The 21,526-nt window shown below is 36.4% G+C and overlaps 1 protein-coding gene across 1 annotated transcript in view; it reads left to right on the plus strand.

The window, feature by feature from the left end:
* The window catches only part of CAMK2D (calcium/calmodulin dependent protein kinase II delta), a 275,734-nt gene that overhangs the window by 185,501 nt on the left and 68,707 nt on the right, over positions 1–21,526 (plus strand). Inside the window, exons 5-6 of the mRNA XM_024745663.1 lie at positions 13,319–13,384; positions 17,708–17,780. Coding sequence (XP_024601431.1) covers positions 13,319–13,384; positions 17,708–17,780 — 139 coding nt within the window. The remainder of the gene's footprint in view (positions 1–13,318; positions 13,385–17,707; positions 17,781–21,526) is intronic.

Below are 21,526 nucleotides of genomic sequence, written 5' to 3' on the forward strand. Positions count from 1 at the left end.
TTAACGTTCAAGTTTATGGTATGGATAATTTCCTAAATCCCTCTGGGACCCACAGAGGAATAGGAAGTAGCAATACTTATTTAGTCTGCATTACATTATACTCTTTTTCACTGCCATCATGATTATTATCATCAAGTATTGTTTTGATTAAGAAAATTTTATTGTAAAATATACATAACATAAAAATTGCTTAACCATTTTAAATGTCCAGTTAAGTGGCATTAAGCACATTCACATTATTGGGCAACCATCATCACCTTCCATCCGTAGAACAAGTTCATCTTGCAGAACTGAAACTCTGCATCCACTAAACAATAACTCCCCGTTCTTCCCTCTCTTCAGTCCCTGGCAAGCACCATTCTACTTTCTGTCTCTCTGATTTTGACTACTCTAAGTACCCCATGTAAGTGAAATCATACTGGCTTATTTCACTGAGCATAATGTCCTCAGGGTTCATCCATGTTGTAGCATATGTCAGAATTTACTTCCTTTTTAGGACTGAGCAATATTTCATTGTCTGCATATACCATATTTTACTTATCCACTGATCAGCCAATGAACACTTGAGTTGCTTCCATGTTTTAACTATTGTGAATGACGCTGCTGTGAACATGGGAGTGCAGATATCTTTTCAAGAAACTGCTTTTAATTCTTTGGGGTATATACCCAGAAGTAGAATTGCTGGATCATATGGTAATTCTGTTTAAAAAATTTTTTTTGGAATTGTCATACTGTTTTCCACAGCAGCTGTACCATGTTACATTTCCACCAATAGTGCACAAGTATTCCAGTTTCTCTGCGTCCTCACCAACACTTGTTATTTTCTGGTTTTTCTTATAGTAACCATCTTAAGCCGTGTGAGTTGGTATCTCCCTATGATTTTAATTTGTATCAAACTTTTTTTTTTTAATGCATAGAATCGTGGTCTATTCCTTGCCTTCAGGAAGCATTCATTTTGAAATGTACATCTTTGCAAAATATTGCCTGAGCATTTAAGCAATGTTAGATTAAGGCATCTTGTTAAACCACATACACACACACACATATATAATAAGCTTAATGACTGGCTTGCTCACTTGAGGAGGTCGTGATGTTAACAACAAAATAACCTATCTCGTTTCTGCATTTGTTTTATTCTATGCGCCCTTAATTGTGGTTAGCAGCACTATTTTCATTAATGCTTTTTCTTGGTCATCAAAGACGAAAAACAACTTTAAGAATATGAACTTCTGTTAGTGGTTCCAACTTTTCATCTGCATTTGCGAAAGACGGAATGAGGAGGGGATTAAAAAGCAGAGTTGGCATGAGTTTTAGAATTGAGGGAGGATCCAGAACGATATTGAAAGGAAAGATTGATTACACAGAAAAACAGGAGTAAACTAAGTGCTCCTTTGAAGGATTTCAGACCCTGCCACCCCAGTCCACTCCCCCACTCTGCTTAATACTACAAGTTGGACAGTGCCAATGAATACAGTGTCCTGCTTTAATATCCCACACTGAGCCTCCCCCAGTGTGCTGCGTTTCCTCCTGGCCTGACTCAGGTTTTGAATGGAACACTTCCAATGGCCTGTCTCAGTTTTATTATCTCTACTGTAATTCCTCAACAAATCTATCTACATCAGAATCAATAAGAATCTCTTTGGACCTTCTATTAAAGCAACTCTCAGCCTTTTTTGATTTTCATCATACAATTTGGCATCCATTCAGAAAACCATTTCTGGTCAACCTCAGATAATCTACTACTTCAGAGGTGTTATCAAATACTGGGTATTCAGCTAGAAAATAACTTACATAATAAATTGATCTTAGCTAAAAAAAGATACTAACAGTGACATTAACAATGAACCAGAATTGTGTTTTGAATCCATCCATCTCAAGTTTGCATCAGCCGCCTGCATGCCCACCATTGGCACTTTATCACAACTGGCTGACAAATCTTATTCTGCTCATGTCATGGTTGCACCGCTTGACTCATCTTAAAACTCATCATTCACCAAGAACTTTGAACGTTTTTGAACATGAGAGGGGCATAATGTCAAACAGAAGTTGAACATATAGATATTCTTGATCTCTGTACTCAATTATACTTAAAAAAAAAACCAACAGGTATATGGGTTCAGTTCTTCAAAAAATGGAATATAAACATAGCTAGTTATCTCCCAAGAATCATAAAATACCATGTTTTTAAAAAAATCTTACTTATTTTTTTATACAGCAAGTTCTTATTAGTTATCCATTTTATACATATTAGTGTATACATGTCAATCCCAATCTCCCAATTCATCACACCACCACCACCACCCCGCCGCTTTGCCCCCTTGGTGTCCATACATTTGTTCTCTACATCTGTGTCTCTATTTCTGCCCTGCAAACCGGTTCGTCTGTACCATTTTTCTAGGTTCCGCATATATGCATTAATATACGATATTTGTTTTTCTCTTTCTGACTTCATTCTGTATGACAGTCTCTAGATCCATCCACATCTCTACAAATGACCCAATTTCGTTCCTTTTTATGGCTGAGTAATATTCCATTGTGTATATGTACCACATCTTCTTTATCCATTCATCTGTCGATGGGCATTTAAGTTACTTCTATGACCTGGCTATTGTAAATAGTGCTGCAGTGAACATTGGGGTGCATGTGTCTTTTTGAGTTATGGTTTTCTCTGGTATATGCCCAGTAGGGGGATTGCTGGGTCATATGGTAATTCTATTTTTAGCTTTTTAAGGAATCTCCATACTGTTCTCCATAGTGGCTGTATCAATTCACATTCCCACCAACAGTGCAAGAGGATTTCCTTTTCTCTGCACCCTCTCCAGCATTTGTTATTTGTAGATTTTCTGATGATGCCCATTCTAACTGGTGTGAGGTGATATATAGTTACGATTTGCATTTCTCTAATAATTAATGATGTTGAGCAGCTTTTCATGTGCTTCTTGGCCATCTGTATATCTTTTTTGGAGAAATGTCTATTTAGGTCTTCTGCCCATTTTTGGATTGGGTTGTTTGTTTTTTTAATATTGAGCTGCATGAGCTGTCTCTATATTTTGGAGATTACTCCTTTGTCCATTGATTCATTTGCATATATTTTTTCCCATTCTGAGGGTTGTCTTTTCATGTTGTTTGTAGTTTGCTTTGCAAAAGCTTTTTAGTTTCATTAGGTCCCATTTGTTTTTTATCTTTTTATTTCCATTTCTCTAGGAGGTGGATCAAAAAGGATCTTGCTTTGATTTATGTCATACAGTGTTCTGCCTGTGTTTTCCTCTAAGAGTTTGATAGTGTCTGGCCTTACATTTAGGTCTCTAATCCATTTTGAGTTTATTTTTGTGTATGGTGTTAGGGAGTATTCTAATTTCATTCTTTTACATGTAGCTGTCCAGTTTTCCCAGCACTACTTATTGAAGAGGCTGTCCTTTCTCCACTGTATATCCTTGCCTCCTTTGTCATAGATTAGTTGACCATAGGTGCGTGGGTTTATCTCTGGGCTTTCTATCTTGTTCCATTGATCTATATGTCTGTTTTTGTGCCAGTACCATATTGTCTTGATTAATGTAGCTTTGTAGTATAGTCTGAAGTCGGGGAGTCTGATTCTTCTAGCTCGGGTCTTCTGTGTCTCCATACAAATTTTAAGATTTTTTTGTTCTACTTCTGTAAAAAATGACATTGGTAATTCGATAGGAATAGCATTGAATCTCTACGTTGCTTTGGGTAGTGTAGTCATTTTCACAACGTTGATTATTCCAATTCAAGAACAACATGGTATATCTCTCCATCTGTTGGTATCATCTTTAATTTCTTTCATCAGTGTCTTATAGTTTTCTGCATACATGTCTTTTGTCTCCCTAGGTAGGTTTATTCCTAGGTGTTTTATTATTTCTGTTGCAATGGTAAATGGGAGTGTTTCCTTAATTTCTTTTTCAGATTTTTCATCATTAGTGTATAGGAATGCAAGAGATTTCTGTGCATTAATTTTGTATCCTGCAACTTTACCAAATTCATAGATTAGCTCTAGTAGTTTTCTGGTGACATCTTTAGGATTCTCTATGTATAGTATCATGTCATCTGCAAACAGTGACAGTTTTAATTCTTCTTTTCTGATTTGGATTCCTTTTATTTCTTTTTCTTCTCTGATTGCCATGCCTAGGACATCCAAAACTATGTTTAATAATTGTGACAAGAGTGGACAACCTTGTCTTGTTCCTGATCTAGAGGAATTGCTTTCACTTCTTCACCATTGAGAATGATGTTTGCTGTGGGTTTGTCATATATGGACTTTATTATGTTGAGGTAGTTTCCCTCTATGCCTACTTTCTGGAGGGTTTTTATCATAAATGGGTGTTGAATTTTGTCAAAAGCTTTTCCTGCATCTATTGAGACGATCACATGGTTTTTATTCTTCAGTTTGTTAATATGGTATATCACATTGATTGATTTGTGTATATTGAAGAGTCCTTGCATCCCTGGGATAAATCCCACTTGATCATGGTGTATGATCCTTTTAATGTATTGTTGGATTCTGTTTGCTAGTTTTTTTTGAGGATTTTTGCATCTATATTCATCAGTGACATTGATCTATAATTTTCTTTTTTTGTAGTATCTTTGGTTTTGGTATCAGGGTGATGGTGGCCTCATAGAATGAGTTTGGGAGGGTTCCTTCCTCTGCAATTTTTTGGAAGAGTTTGAGAAGGATGGGTGTTAGCTCTTCTCTAAATGTTTGATAGAATTCACCTGTGAAGCCATGTGGTCCTGGACTTTTGTTTGTTGGAAGGTTTTTAATCACAGTTTCAATTTCATTACTTGTGATTGGTCTGTTTATATTTTCTAACTCTTTCTGGTTCAGTCTTGGATGGTTGTACCTTTCTAAGAATTTGTCCATTTCTGCCAGATTGTCCATTTTTTTGGCATAGAGTTGCCTGTAGTAGTCTCTTAGGATGCTTTGTATTTCTGCGTTGTCTGTTGTAACTTCTCCTTTTTCGTTTCTAATTTTATTGATTTGAGTCCTCTCCCTCTTTTTCTTGATGAATCTGGCTAATGGTTTAACAATTTTGTTTATCTTCTCAAAGAACCAACTTTTAGTTTCATTGATCTTTGCTATTGTTTTCTTTGTTTCTATTTCATTTATTTCTGCTCTGATATTTATGATTTCTTTCCTTCTACTAACTTTGGGTTTTGTTTGTTCTTCTTTCTTTAGTTCCTTTAGGTGTAAGTTTAGATTGTTTATTTTGAGATTTTTCTTGTTTCTTGAGGTAGGCTTATATTGCTATAAACTTCCCTCTTAGAACTGCTTTTGCTGCATCCCATAGGTTTTGGATCGTCGTGTTTTCCTTGTCATTTGTCTCTAGGTATTTTTTGATTTCCTCTTTGATTTCTTCAGTGATCTCTTGGTTGTTTAGTAACGTATTGTTTAACCTCCATGTGTTTGTGTTTTTTACATTTTTTTCCCTGTAACTGATTTCTAATCTCATAGTGTTTTGGTCAAAAAAGATGCCTCATATTATTTCAATTTTCTTAAATTTACTGAGGCTTGATTTGTGACCCAAGATGTGATCTATCCTGGAGAATGTTCTGTGTGCACTTGAGAAGAAAGTAGGAATTCCATAGGAATGGAATGTCCTATAAATATCAATTAAATCTATCTGGTCTATTGTGCCATTTAAAGCTTGTGTTTCCTTATTAATTTTCTGTTTGGATGATCTGTCTATTGGTGTAAGTGAGTTGTTAAAAGTCCCCCACTACTGTTGTGTTACTGTCGATTTCCTCTTTTAGAGCTGTTAGCAGTTGCCTTATGTATTGAGGTGCTCCTATGTTGGATGCCTATATATTTATAATTGTCATATCTTCTTCTTGGATTGATCCCTTGATCATTATGTAGTGTCCTTCCTTGTCTCTTTTAACATTCTTTATTTTAAAGTCTATTTTATCTGATATGAGTGTTGCTACTCCAGCTTTCTTTTGATTCCATTTGCATGGAGTATCTTTTTCCATCCCCTCACTTTCAGTCTGTATGTGTCCCTAGGTCTGAAGTGGGTCTCTTGTAGACAACATATATATGCGTCTTGTTTTTGTATCCATTCAGAGAGCCTGTGTCTTTTGGTTGGAGCATTTAACCCATTCACATTTAAGGTAACTATTGATATGTATGTTCCTATTACCATTTTCTTAATTGTTATGGGTTGTTTTTGTAGGTCCTTTTCTTCTCTTGTGTTTCCCACTTAGAGAAGTTCCTTTAGCATTTGTTGTAGAGCTGTTTTGGTGGTGCTGAATTCTCTTAGCTTTTGCTTGTCTGTAACGCCTTTCATTTCTCTGTCAGATCTGAATGAGATCCTTGCTGTATCTCATTACTCAGAGTAATCTTGGCTGTAGGTTCTTCCCTTTCATCACTTTAAGTATATCATGCCACTCCCTTCTGGCTTGTAGAGTTTCTGCTGAGAAATCAGCTGTTAACCTTATGGGAGTTCCCTTGTATGTGATTTGTCATTTTTCCCTTGTTGCTTTCAATAATTTTTCTTTGTCTTTAATTTTTGTCAATTTGATTACTATATATCTCGGCGTGTTTCTCCTTGGGTTTATCCTGCCTGGGACTCTCTGTGCTTCCTGGACTTGGGCAGCTATTTCCTTTCCCATGTTAGGGAAGTTTTCGACTCTAATCTCTTCAAATATTTTCTCTGGTCCTTTCTCTCTCTTCTCCTTCTGGGACCCCTATAATGTGAATGTTGTTGCGTTTAATGTTGTCCCAGAGGTCTCTTAGGCTGTCTTCATTTCTTTTCATTCTTTTTTCTTTATTCTGTTCTGCAGCAGTGAATTCCACCATTCTGTCTTCCAGGTCACTTATCCGTTCTTCTGCCTCAGTTATTCTGCTATTGATTCCTTCTAGTGTATTTTTCATTTCATTTATTGTATTGTTCATCTCTGTTTGTTTGTTCTTTAATTCTTCTAGGTGTTTGTTCTTTAATTCTTCTGTGTCTTTGTTAAACATTTCTTGCATCTTCTCAATCTTTGCCTCCATTCTTTTTCCGAGGTCCTGGATGATCTTCACTATCATTATTCTGAATTCTTTTTCTGGAAGATTGCCTATCTCCATTTCTTTTAGTTGTTTTTCTGAGGTTTTATCTTGTTCCTTCCTCTGGTACATAGCCCTCTGCCTTTGCATCTTGTCTATCTTTCTGTGAATGTGTTTTTGGTTCCACAGTCTGCAGGATTGTAGTTCTTCTTGCTTCTGCTGTCTGCCCTCAAAACACCATGTTTTTATTCCCTTCTCAATCTCTAATCCAAGTATGTGCCTTTATAATGAATTCAACAAATACTTCCTGCATTTGTGATCAGACATGATTAGTTCACAGACAACCTCTGTCTTATGGGAAAGATACTATAATATCCAAAACTGAAATATATGATTTCCAGGGGAAAACGGCCTGAGAGATACCTGCTTTCTTATAAAATATAATGGTAAGTGATATGGTGTCAGGAGCATCAACATTATGGCCTTGATATGTGATCATCCCACACATCTGCTCTCTGTGAAATATAAAACCCTGGGATCATTCACTTAATGAGCATTTATCGAGCTTGTCACAGGCACTATGTGTCATCGCTTGATATTTTATAGTGAAGAAGCAGGAACAGATTTTACCCTCCCAGAGCAACCATACAGGTAGAAAGACAAACATTAAACAAATGTGTACACAAAGAAATACGTGATTATAATGGTGATAAGTGTTATGGAGTATAATACAGGGTTCTAAGGGGGTAAGATAACTTAGATGAGTACGGGGTCTGAGGATATAAAATTTAAACCAAGTTTTTAAGGATAAGAGGGATTTACTCACCAAATAGTAAAGGTAAAGACATTGGGAATGTTCTGGAAGAGAGATCAGCACGTGAAAAGGCCTGGGGATGGGAAGGAGCTTGGTGCACTTGAGGAACTTGAGAAAGGCTGCTGTGGTTGGAGCAGGATGGAGAGGGGCAGCAAGGAGGGTCAGGAGACATGCAGGTCATGTAAGGATTTTGCCTGGAAAAGCAGTGCACAGGTATTTAAGAGCTTCATGTAGCCATGAGACAAGATTTGATATACACTTAAAGCTACTGTCTGGGGAATTGATGGCAGAGGGGCAAGAGAGGAGATGGTGCCAATGAGGAGGCCATTGCAGTAGTGCAGGTGGCAGACAGTGATGACTTGGACTGGTGACATTAGAGTGGAGATGAAAAGAAGTACTGATTTAAGATCCATTTTGGAGCTAAAGTCAGCAGGATTTGTCTAGAGATTGGTAGATAAATAATAGAAAGGTAGTTGGGCCTCTTTACCCTCAGTTTCTAGCTTAAATATGGGTTAAACCATAAAATTGTGGACTGGTTTCATTCATCCATTTAATTATTTGATAATTTATTTACTCAGTAAAGATTTATTAAGCTCTTTCTATCTGCCAGACATGCTATAAAGTACTGAAGATACAATGTTCCATCATAGATGCCTGCCCAGAGATTGGCTTGGTTGACTATATATGTTAGAAGGTGGTGCTAAGAAGGCCTGACTTTTCAATTGTATCTCCATAGACTTCCCTTAGCTCAGTGGTTCTCATCAGGGACACTAGGGGGACCTTGGGGTGACTGGGAATAGTGGGATTGACAAGGTAGTGCTACTGGCACCTATTGTGGGGCCTGGTGCTGACAGTCTTGCCTATTCAAGGGACCATCCCACTTGGTGAAGGACTGTCTGGCCAGGAAGACCAGTAACACTCCTGTTAATGAACCGTGATCAGCTTCACTCTGACCAGCCCTCACCAGCAGTTGGTCTTACTTTAATCTAAGAATTAAAGGGGATATAAGTGGGAGTGCCTTTATGTCACTGTTCTTCCCAGTCTTTTCACATGACCCTTTGGGCTCTCCAGAGATCTTTGACCTGCTCTTCTCCTGCTCTCCAGCTTGTGTCCAAGGGGAAACAATTAGGGTAGCACAATGGGAATAAACAAACCCTTTCTTTCTTGTGTTGTGTGTTCTTGGGAAAAGTCCTTAACCTCCACTAATTCAGTGTCCTTGTGTATAAAACGGAAATGATAGCTCTAGTATCTACCTCATGAGGTTGTTGTGTTACAACCCGTAGGGACTTAGAACAGTGCTTGGGCTTGGCACATGGTGAGCTCCCAATGGATATTTGCCGTTATCGTTCAACAGTATGGAAGGCAGTGTGCCGGGCACCATGCAGGTAGCACAGATGAACACATCACCACTCACAGCTTCTGCCCGGGAGGTCACTGGAAGACACACCTGTCACCCAAATGCAAGTCAGCATATGAAATGTTTTTGGACAAACAAACAAAAAATTTGACTATGGTGATTCTTTGCTAACATGACTTCTGCTGTCTCTGTTCAGAGCCTTGGATTTCAGGTCCAGTGGCCTCTGCTCATTGGGTTTGTTCTTCAGCTTTATACTTGGAGTTCCAGGGGGAATTACTCCTTTTTCTCAGAGACACTCCTGGCCCTGCCTTGGAGATATTGCCTCCTCCCTGTGCGTTAGCTGGGCCCTGCTCTGGGTTCCTGTTTTCCAACGTGGCTACAGCCTGAGGTTCATGGGTTTTGCCCCACTACCTTGGGCATGCTCTAATCTCTACATCAGTGCTGGTTCTTGAGTTAACGTGGAGCCATTTTCTCTTCCAAAGTCCAATCTTTGACATCTTGGATGCTAGCAGCTGCTCTCAGTGTCATAGTCAAAACTGTAATCCTCAAAATTTTATAAATGTTTTGTTCAAGGTGAAACTACTTTCAGCTATTTCTGATATAATTCACAAATATATATATATATACAAGGAGCATGAATAATTCATTCTTGCTGGATAACACAAAATGAATCAGCATTCCCATAAATAACAACAGCAACAACAAAAACCTTTTTGATATATGGAGTCTCATCTTTTCATAGTTCTAGAGTTATCATTTATTACCTGTAAGCTCTAATGTTATAGAGGTTCATAAATGATAATTAATGCTTCAAATATATAATTGATATGCCTCATATCATACAGATCCCTGACACCACTTTATTCGCAAAATCTCTAATTAATCTAACAGTTTATTCATGAGACTGATTTAATTTGTGACTGTGTGAAACTTCACATAGCATACTAAAAATTTTCCAAAATCTGTAATAACTGCTGCTTAATTTTGTGCTCCATTAAACAATCGTGTGAATATAGAAATGTGTTAAAGTTGGAAAATTCAAGCTTCTCTTTAAGGCAGTGTGTTCTATTAGAAGTCCATTTTTTCCTTCTCAGACGTTTATCATACATATAGCAAAAATGACAAAATGGCTTCATTTGCACAAGGATATTTTTAAATAATGAGAAAAATGAATGCTAGAAAATGAGAAAGAGTACTGTCAGAGACAGTTGACTACATAATCTCCAGCTCTACATAAAGCTCTCTATACCCCTTAAATTTGTTTAATAGTTACACGTGACTTTTCAGTAGTCTTCTTTAGATATAAACCCCTTAAGAAATAAAACCTATTGTCACGTGTGGCTAAATTTTAGTGTTTTCCTTTTTCTTTTTAAGCACATGTAAACTCTAAACTTATAGTAGATGGGTAGCATAATTTTTTGACTTGGTTAATTCATTTAATCATTATTTCAGTACTCGTTAATTGAACAAATGTTATGTCTTAGTTGCTGGGTTCGGTGCTAAGGTAACAGAGATCCGTAAGTCCTGATCCTAGTGATTTAGGATCTGACAATTCTCATGGAGTATTAATATATTTAAGAAGCTACTATATATGCAGTAGCAATTTTATTAGTGAAAACGGACTTTTTAATCAATATTTGTTAAACACTTTAACAATCCAAAATTGTTTGTAATATATACAGATTTTCTTGCTACCTGTGGTCAGAAACAAAGATAAATATGAATATCTACGTTGGTCACGTTCAAAGGAAGAAATCCCATGAAACTGTTATCATCGTTAGAGACAGTAACAGATTTGTTGGAAGTTCTTTCTGTCTAATATTTAATTATTTTGTATTGTAATTTGTCTAGGGCACACTGTATGATTGCGTTAATATCATAGATTCTAATTGGGAGAAAAACTTAGCTGTGCCAATAAATGAAATTACATGTACACATAACCATAGTTTTCATAACAAGCCCATATGAAGCTTTAAATAATCATTTTAGATGTCCATTTTATATGTAAAAGTAATAGAATTGAAAATAGTAACTTCAACATTAAAGGACTTACAAATATACAGAATGCCATGGAGATGGGGGAAAGTTGGGTAAACTTTCAGACAAGTTTACAGTTTATAGTATCACATCTTTTCATTTAGGAGAGGAAAATACAGACAAAAGTAATAACTGGTGATCCCTGGAACATGTTATCATTTGATGATATTTCAGAACTTTAAAGTAAAAAACAAGAACAAAAAACTATCTTAGATTAATTTTATCTCACACTCTCTAATGTACATACAGCAAGTTTTATACCTTCACTTGATGCTTGACCAAATGACTCATACCTTCTAAATCTCTAGAAAAATGGACAGTGTAATTATTGAAAAGGCTGTACTGTGTAGTGATTGAAAGTATGGGCTGTAGAGTAGATGGCCCACCTATGCCACTCAAGGCTGTGTAAAATTGGGCAAGTTACTTAACTTCTCTGTACTTCCATTTTCTCATCAATACACTGGGCTAGTGGTAAAACCATCCTAAATTTTGAGAATTTATCAGTTAATATAAAGCTTAGCACACTGTGTGTCACATGGTAAGCACTCAACAAATGTTAGCTCTTATGAGATTTAACTCCAAAGCTGAAAGTTTCTTTTAAAATCAAGTCAGATCATAACAGAGGAAGGAATGACTGATAAATACATTAAAAAATGATTCATTTCACTAATACTCAAATTTGTATTAACATGAGCTTTTTTCCAATTAGATAGGCATTTTCGTTTATTGACAATAACCATTATTAGTAATGATGTGGGCCTGTCGGTACTTTCAAAATGTTGGAGGTACCACCATTTTGGAAGGTAATTTTCCTTGTCTTCCCAACAAAATTTTAAATGTGGATACTCTTTGACCCAGTAATTTTACTTTTAAGAATTTATCTTCTAATAATACTCAAAGATATACGTGCACACACACATACACACTACTTATTTTAAATAGGGGGAAAAATCCTTCTGCCATGAAACAGTGCCCATGATTTAATGTAAAATGAAAAACACGATTAGCCTAATTTTTGTATGTTGCACAATCGCACTGTAGTGAGAAAAGTGTTTCTTTGTGTGTGTTTGTAAAGGGAAAAGTATAAATGTTAAAAGATACACAAAAAGTTGAAAGGACACGCATAAAGTTAAAATCGATTTATTCCCTGGAGTGGAATTGGGATTAAGAGATAGGGGAGGACTTGGTACATTTCCATATTTTAAAATTTTACCACAAAATTACATGACTTTTTAAAATTTAAAAAGTCATTTTTTAAGCAGGGAGAAGAAAAGCCTAAGCCAGAGAATCACTGGTTAGGGAATTGTAGCCCCAAGGCAGTAATCTATTGGACCTGGAGAAGAAATTAATCCCAGAGATAGTTACATCTCCTTATTTAGAGAACTTCGAAGTCCACCGTCTGAATGAACTTCCTGGAGTAACCAAATCTAGTTGCTGAGTAGTGGGGAAGTCTTCATTTTATTAAAAAGGGCAGACAGATATGGCTCCTTCCTAGCTGGCAAGGGGTCACTGCTGCCTCCCAGGCACTGCCAAAACCTGAGTCTTACTTTACCGGCAAAGACATGGAACATAAAGGAAATTGCTTTACAAGGAAAATCAAGCACTCGGCCCCAAAGTGGTATGTATTTTGGAAGGCCACCTCTAGCCCATAAAGGCATGTTCATTGCAGTTTAAAAAACAAGCCTCTCCAGAGAAATACAGCCTGCAAACTCACACTCTACACCCATGATATGTTATCCTGTCCTCTCTTTTTGTTCAGAAAATGTTCCTAAATGGTTCCACACACTTTGTCAGACCTCAGCTAATATTTAGAGAATTGAAGAGTTTCATAGAAACCATTTTCTATAAGATACGTCTGAGTATATTTATGGTATACAGAAAGTTGTATCCTCGGGATCTAGCGATACAAAGGCAAACAGAAAAGATGGAAATGTTTAGATTAATATAAATTGAACATTATGGAGTCTTATAATGTTTTAATATGCTTTCTGTTTTGATAATAATTTTTAAAATAATCTGAAAGCATATATTCCATATGAACACTGGTGCAAATCTATTGATGCCCAGTTTTTTCTTCTTTTTTAATGTGAATATCTTGTCTTCACAGAGTTACTGGAGGTGAGCTGTTTGAAGACATAGTGGCGAGAGAATATTACAGTGAAGCCGACGCCAGGTAAGTGACTTGCCCTGGGCAAGATACAGGACTCAGCACTCAGATGACCCCTGTTCAGTATATCTCTCTACAAATATATTATGATGCTTAAGATTATGAGACTTTCATAATACCATCTTGGACTTTTCTTGATGAGACCCTCTTAACTGATATTTCTCTCTTAAGGATTTCCAAGATGATTCTTTGAAGGAAAAAAAAAAAAAACTATGAATCTGGCCTGAACTTTATTTTTATCTAGTATCTATAGTTAGAATACATATTTTATTTTTTAAAAAAGCCTAACTGGAATGACTTCTAATAAAGAAATATACTTTTTTATCAAAGTTATGAGCTCTCTAGATGCTAGGCTGCCCAGTATGGAGCCACTAGTCACACATGACTTTTTTTTTTTAATTTATTTTATTGAAGTATACTTGATACTACGTTACAACATTGTATTAATTTCTGCTGTACAGCAAAGTGATTCAGTTATATATATATACTTTTCCTTATTCTTTTCTGCTATGGTTTATTACAGGATATTGAATATAGTTCCATGTGCTATATAGTAGGACCTTGTTGTTTATACATATGACTCTTAATTTCAATTTCAATTAATTAAAATTGAATAAAAAGTTCACTTCCTCAGTTGCACTAGCCCCATTTCAAGTGCTTAATTGCACGAGTGGCTAGTGGCAACTGACTGGATATAGCAGATATAAAGCATTTCCATCATCACAGAAGTTCCATGAACAGCCCATGTCTAATCAGAGGCCATAAAAAGAGACAGACTCCAAAAGGCCCAGTGGTCTCCTTCAGGCATTATGAGCTGTTTAATGCTTTGGAAATTCCATTAATGTCCTTGGAACTCTCACTTGAAAAATATTTATTCAGGTACTTCAGAGGATTTAAGAGGATTTCCCAATCTTGTTAATTGGCAAAATTTTTACAGAAGTTAAAAATGGCTAACATTTTGTCTAATTTGAGGCTTCCTAGGCAATGTTTTTGGAGTGAAGTAACATTCATCTACTTGCTTAGGCATTACTTAGACTGTATGATGTTAATTTCCTTGGCATTTCTTACATATATTCTGCAGTTGGTACTCATTCTGAAAAATCTGGCCGTGAGTGCTTGGCTCATTATTAGCAATATAAATGAGATGTTTTATATATATTCAGTTACTGATGGTCTGTGCCTGCTGGTTCTCTATCTAATGCTTTCAGAGCTTCCTAAGGCTGCTAATTCGCCTGTAGCCTGGCCCTCAGATAGTCAGCCGATAGAAGGTTCCCCATCCCTCCGAAGTAGCACATGTATATACAGGCTCACTTCTAAATTTCTAATGAATCTTTTTGGTTTAATGCTACTGTTTATGACATTTTGTGAATCTTCTCTGCACATGACTACACTCTAATTTTTTAATGGAATTTTTCCTGCCAAAGTCAAATAGAAAGTTCCATGTCACTTATGCTATAATGAGTGAATCACCACTTGTTCAGTTTAAGCCAGTTCCTCACATTAGGCCTCTGAAAAGGGCTTCAGAATAGCCTTGGAAGTAGCTATTTGCCCACTTTCCAAAAGAGTAATCTTTTTAATCAAGGTAATAAAAAAAGTTAGGGAATTTCCTTTATTTTGCTTTTCAAAGTGATGTTAAACAGGTTGTTCTTGTGTTTCAAAATATTGGTTGAAATTAATCTAGAGACCATTTTCACTATCGAGCAGCCCTACAGATAACAGGATAGACCCTTGGTTGGTTGGATCATTTCATATGCATGCTTATATTAAATTTTGGAATGTACAATGGGATACATTTTAGGGTAGGTCCCACACATAATCAAGGAGAAGAAACATTCTCTTCTTAACTACAAGCATAAAGAGCAAATAATTTGTAAAAATCTGTTTAGTACTAGTCCTCAAGAAGTTAAGAATTGAATTAATTCTTACTGGTAACATATGGTAAACTTTATTTAATATGAATTCTTGTTTACTTCTTTATTTTCTGTTATTCATTAAGCCCAATAACTTATACCAGTGGTTTGAGATGAGAGAGTGAAGTATTCCTAAAAAGTAGTATAAAGTGAACATTATTGTAGAAGGAAAGAGTCATATGATTTAACAGATAATTACCAACACTCCAATAAGCTGTATAGTCAAAAACAACCAATATGAAGCTGTTTAGTGGTACATTTAATCGAGTTAGAGCTAGAAAATCACAATCATGATCAATTTTGTGACATGTTGTAATAAATCAGATGGTGATTACTTTCTTTTAATTCAAGAATTTACTTTGGAGTAGTAGTTTTGTACATTAAATGATTGAAAATATCCTCATTAAAGTATTTGCTTAATCCTTATATGAATGAATGTAGAATGAATGAATGTCTGTATATACCTGCATTTGAATCGCATAGTGAACTTGTACAGAATTCATCAGTGTGATATGTTCTACACTACTGTATGTCATATGACAGCTCATGGGACCTTATAGGTGCCCATCGATGACGTCTACCATAGAATTTAATTAGCGTCTATTTGACATCAGTGAGCCTTTAATAAGAATAGCATAAGTTGTGCATTTTAACATAGTAATAATCATAAGTTTTCCTTCACTGGGGTGTATGAAAATGTGTCTTAACAACCACCAGTGCTCCAGGGGATTTTAAATTTTATTTATTTTTTGTAAGTTCTTAGCCCTTCCCCAGAGTATGACTATACTGAAGAGGAGTTTGTTTTATGCCATGTGTTTACTTTAAATTCTCCCTATTATTGGAGACGTGTGTTAGTTTTCCTATTAATATATTATACAAGCAGCACCATTTCTAAGTCAAAATGGTAAATGTCTCCCTCCATTTTTTTTGACCTTTGTTTCACCTGCCACTTCATCTGTGTTTACCCTCTTGTTTCAACACCTATGTTTAATTGTGACCTCAGATTTTAAACAGTTTAGATGTGTATGAGAAATACCCATAAATTTTATTTCACTGAAGAATTTTCCCAGAACATTGTGGGAATTATTTATAAAATTTTCTCCCTGAATATGGAAATATTGGGTTCTGTATACAAATGATTTAATTTATGGAGTTGCAATGAAAAACACAGCTCAAATTGTTTTGTCTGAATATGTCACAAATTCTATGTTGGATGTCATTTTTGTTAGAACCAGAATTAGCTTTATTCAGCATTATTTAATTCCAGTGTAAAGCTAAAAAAATGTGAAAAATATAATTTTTGTTTGTGGTTTGTTTCGTTCGAACTTTCATTTTATTTTGTATTCACTGTTGACTATGTGCCTTTAAAATGTTCTCCCTTCCATTCTGCCCTTGTATCTTTACAGTCATTGTATACAGCAGATTCTAGAAAGTGTAAATCATTGTCACCTAAATGGCATAGTTCACAGGGACCTGAAGGTCAGTATATGGAGTCCATAAATCCGAATCAAAGGAAGTTTTTTTTGGTTTTTTTTTTTCTGGGGAAAGGGCAGAGGGTGGGTATTTAAAATGGTTCCCTTGCCTTTCCCAACTTTTCCCTAAAATGACTAAATGATGAAATGATAATGCATGATGGCTCTTTCAGTTTGCTCATCTACAGGCTAAATATACATCATAGCAAAAAGGGAAGGACAGTATTGAGAACACAACCTGTTACGTTTCCAAGGAGTAAACCACCAGAGGCAGTTTGGGGGCAGGCTTTCCTGAGATGACCAGCACTTGCCTGGAGATAAACTTGGCCTGTGATGTATGTCCGCCTGTAGATTTAAACACCACTTCTGTTCTGAGACCATGGGTTGCTGTAGCAGAACAACTGGTTACGCATTGCTCCATTTGAGTCTGATGAACCCTCAGGCAAGAGATGATAATTGCCAGCTAAATTAAAGCATGCGAAGTTAATGATTTATCAAAAATTCATTACGTATCCTAATTTAACCTTAATGGTGCCTTGACTGCTAATGTGACAGCTTTGGAATGATACTAGAAAAATGGGAGAGAAGAGGGAAACAGCTTTTTTTGTGTGAGGTGGAGGTGGAGCACAAAAGCTATAAAAATAATAGTTGTGTTCCAGTTCATTTCCTGTGAGGATTTATAACCAGGAAATGAGCTCCTGAATTAAATATTTTTAAGATGGATTTTTCTAGAACAAGTGGACCCACATTTTGGCTCACATCTGGCAAGATCCTGATTGTTCTGAGGCAGTAGTCACTCTACTTGAGCATGTTTACATTACTGAAGATGTTTAAAATACAACCCCAGTTGTCTGCTAGTTTTGCACTTTAACCCAGTCTCTCTGAGGCTATACAGACAGTGAGTGTAAGCTTGGAACTAACACACGCCCCCTGGTGTTTGCATGCAGTCATTGCATTCAGCAGATCCTGGAGGCTGTGCTACACTGCCATCAGATGGGCGTAGTCCATCGGGACCTGAAGGTGAGTAATGAATGCCCTTGGAGAAGACAAACCACCACACAATTCCTAACGACTGTTCAGCTGCAGTTATACCTATAAAGGCAAAAATATGAGCAGTGAAGTTGTGTGGACTCATTCCGACACATTACGAAGACACTTTCCCTCGCCACAGTCATCTCTTCTCTAATGCACACTTGAGACTTACATAAATCCCATTTCATCCAGAGAGGAAGCATTGCCTAACATTAACAATAAATAGGTTATATTTCCTTCTTCCTAAGAATGGATGCAGCATTTAATGTGATTGTGAGTAGGACTGATCTCTTTCTTTCTAAACTTGTTCTGTGGACATAATAGTATGTTTGTTGATCAAACATGTGATTTTATAGTCATTTTATATTTACCTAATATGTAAATGGTTATCAGAATTATAAAGTAAATAGAGATAAATGTATTAGGTAGATTTTTGGCCCAAGTGATTGGTGCTAAAGAATCCCATTCTGGGTGCTGAAGTCTCTTTCCCTTAACATTAGTCCCAGGAATTCTGAGGACATTGAGGCTCCCTGGGTTTTTATTTATTTATATTCCTAGGGGCCAAGATATTATTGCCTTTTAAAACAGATGGAAAAAGGGTAAAACAAATTTTATTATCAAATAGTATATTTGATACTAATACTTTTAAGACTTGACTCAGCTTCTGATAACCATTGAGGTTGAAAATTGTTTAGATCATTTAGAAATTAAATATTTCAGAGAAGACTATCCTTTTATTAATTTTCTGACCTCTTCTCTCAGCATTCTAGTTTTACTTATGAAATTTCAGAGAAATAGTGAAGGCCTAGAAATTTAAATGGAGAGAAACTCCTGGGTGGGGGAAATAGCAAATGTGAGCACTGTATAGCTGTGGTTTTTCATCTGAAACCTCAGCCTTTTCCAGGCTTTAGTACAAAGGTGGCAAAGGATAATTTAGAATGTCTTGAACTGTAGTGGGTTCAGTGGGAGGACCTAGGCTGGTTTCTCTAGACTTCTCTAGTTATAGTAAATTGTAAATCTGTAGTTTCCATTCGTTTAGTATGTTCTACAAGAATATATCTCTAACGATCCGCAGTGAGTTACTTGAAGATGTGATTTTTAAGCAAAACATTGCCTTAGTTTTCTAGAATCTTCCTTTGATTTTCAGTTTGAGTCTGAGAGCTTTGCATGTCTAAAGGAAAAGTAGGTTAATGGCTTGTTCTTTTGGAGAACCAAGATAGGACTGTGTCCATCTGCTAACACCAAACTTACCCATCAGGATAAAGGAAAAATAATATGTTCCTTTGAAAATCCATATATTTGTCAATCACCTCAAAAATTCCTTACTAGCCATGTAAAGACAGTGCCCCTTTTGGTTACTTCGTAGTACTCACAGTGCTACTTTTCCTTTTTAAGTGAATGTATGTAGACATACACATTATTTTTGCTATTTAATAAAGTTATCATTTGAAACATTTTACTACATTTATGTAATTATAAGTATACTCTAAAAGCCAAGGATGAAAAATGTGAATTCTATTCCATGACTTTCAAAATATATTTTGTGAGGTCATGATATTACACTTTTGTAAGTGTCCAAACTCAGCAGAGCTCTTCAAAGACCGGAACTCCCTTCCTTCCTCCCTTCCTTCCTTCCTCCCTTCCTTCCTTCCTCCCTTCCTTCCTTCCTCCCTTCCTTCCTTCCTCCCTTCCTTCCTTCCTCCCTTCCTCCCTCCCTCCCTCCCTCCCTTCCTTCCTTCCTTCCTTCCTTCCTTTTTATTTATTTATTTATGGCTGAGTTGGGTCTTCATTGCTGCACATGGGCTCTCACCAGGGAAGTCCCCAAAGACTGTAACTTTACTCAGAGATGGCAGTGAGCCTAGGATGTGGGTGAGGAAGAAAAATATATTTTCTGACATATGAGCTAAAGTCACTAATTAAAAACTCAGGCAGGTGATTTCCAGCGAGGCTACTACTAAAAGAAATAGCCTGCTGCATCGCCCATCAGATTTCTCGCAAGGGAGAAAAGTGTTTTTGCTTTCCATTCTTACCCTGTTTTTAGGAGAGGATAGAGATGAGCTTCTGATAGAGCTGGTTATAATTTCTATAATTGTCCTGGTTTCTGTGAAGTTGCTGACTTGGATAAACTTCAGTTGAGTCTAGTTCTCATGCTTCTTTCAGTAGGCGATGACATAAATATACTGAGAGGCCCAAACTTGTGTGTGAGAGACAACTTACGCACACCTTAAGTGTGCTCAGTCACTGGCTTTGATTTGTGTCTTTTATATCCACCATGCATAGTCTGACAAGTATACAACTTGCAATAGCATATTTACCGATATATTGAAATGAAAAAGATCAATTGCCGAAACCTATTCTCAGGCTTTAATCAAAATATTGCCCTTACTACTATTGGGCCATATATTTTTGTTTCCCTGTCATGATTCATATGTTAATTCATGTACACCACAGGCATGCAGTTTAACTTGTCCATATCAGCGAGATAAAAACACAGGAAGTATTACATTTTTCATCATTATCACAGACACCTGTGAGCATAGGAGTACTGTACAGTTTGTTTATAAACCCCTCCTAAGATAATAGCTATTTAACGTATTGTGTTCCTTTACGGTACCTAATGTGAGACCTTATACCTAGTTAATACTTGCAGCATGGTTCTTTAATTTAGGAATGAATCAAGTTCAACCAAAAGCACATTTATAATATAAAGGACAACATTGAATAAAACAGATTGTTGTGTATGTTAATTAATGTTGAATAAAATAGAGGATAAGCATATCCTCTTTGATACAGTGATAGCATGCAGATCTCGGTTTGAATATTTGAATAACTGCCACACTTGGGGGCTTATTAGACAGTAGAATCCACCAGATGGAAACTTACCGAGACCCAGAGACGAGGCTAAGGCACAGCAGGCACAGCAACAGGAGAAAGTTCAGGGTGGTGGGATGTTGGCATAACAGAAGCATGTCAGTCAGCACCAGGCAGTATCCATTGGATACATGGACCACAACCTTTGTCTAAGGTGCATTCAGTGTCAGGCCAGTTGATGTAGATTCAAGCAGTATTGGGGAGATATAGCAGTGCTAACATAATTATAGGACTATAGTTCAGGGATATGACTCTAGTCTTCGAGAGGGTTTGAATCAAAGCAGAACCTTAATAATAAAAATGGCCATAGCTGCCATTTATCAAGCAGTTACTGTTATACCCTGTACTGTATCATGATATTAATCTTCAGAACAACTTCATGAGGAAGGCACTGTGACCATCCCCATGTTACCTAAGGCAAGATTTAACAGCCACGAGTAAAAGAACTTATGCAAGGTCACTCAGCTAGTAAGATAGGATTTGTGCCCAAGCAGTTGGGTTCCAGGGTCTGCAAGCTTAATCACTACCATTTCTCGATTCAGTTAGATAAATGAATTGAAAACCATTATAGAGATCAAAGAATAGTTCAGAACAATGATGGTAAAATAATCTTGCTAGCAATATTAAGAATTATTTGGGAAAATGGGTCTAAATTTAGTGAGTCAAGGGATTAAAATAATCCCCACCTATGGATTTTCATAGCTATATAAAATTCATATCATTAGGAATAAGAGAATAAGGCATATTTAAGATTTAATGTAGAGTAGGAGGGCAGCATAATTTGACAAAAGACTGGTATAAAAAGGAAAGATGTCCTATTTAGAAAATCAGTAAGGTGGCATTGTCCACAGCCTTTGGAAAAT

The sequence above is a fragment of the Neophocaena asiaeorientalis genome, unplaced genomic scaffold (assembly GCF_003031525.2).
Source record: "Neophocaena asiaeorientalis asiaeorientalis breed wild unplaced genomic scaffold, Neophocaena_asiaeorientalis_V1.1 scaffold975, whole genome shotgun sequence".
NCBI lineage: Eukaryota > Metazoa > Chordata > Mammalia > Artiodactyla > Phocoenidae > Neophocaena > Neophocaena asiaeorientalis.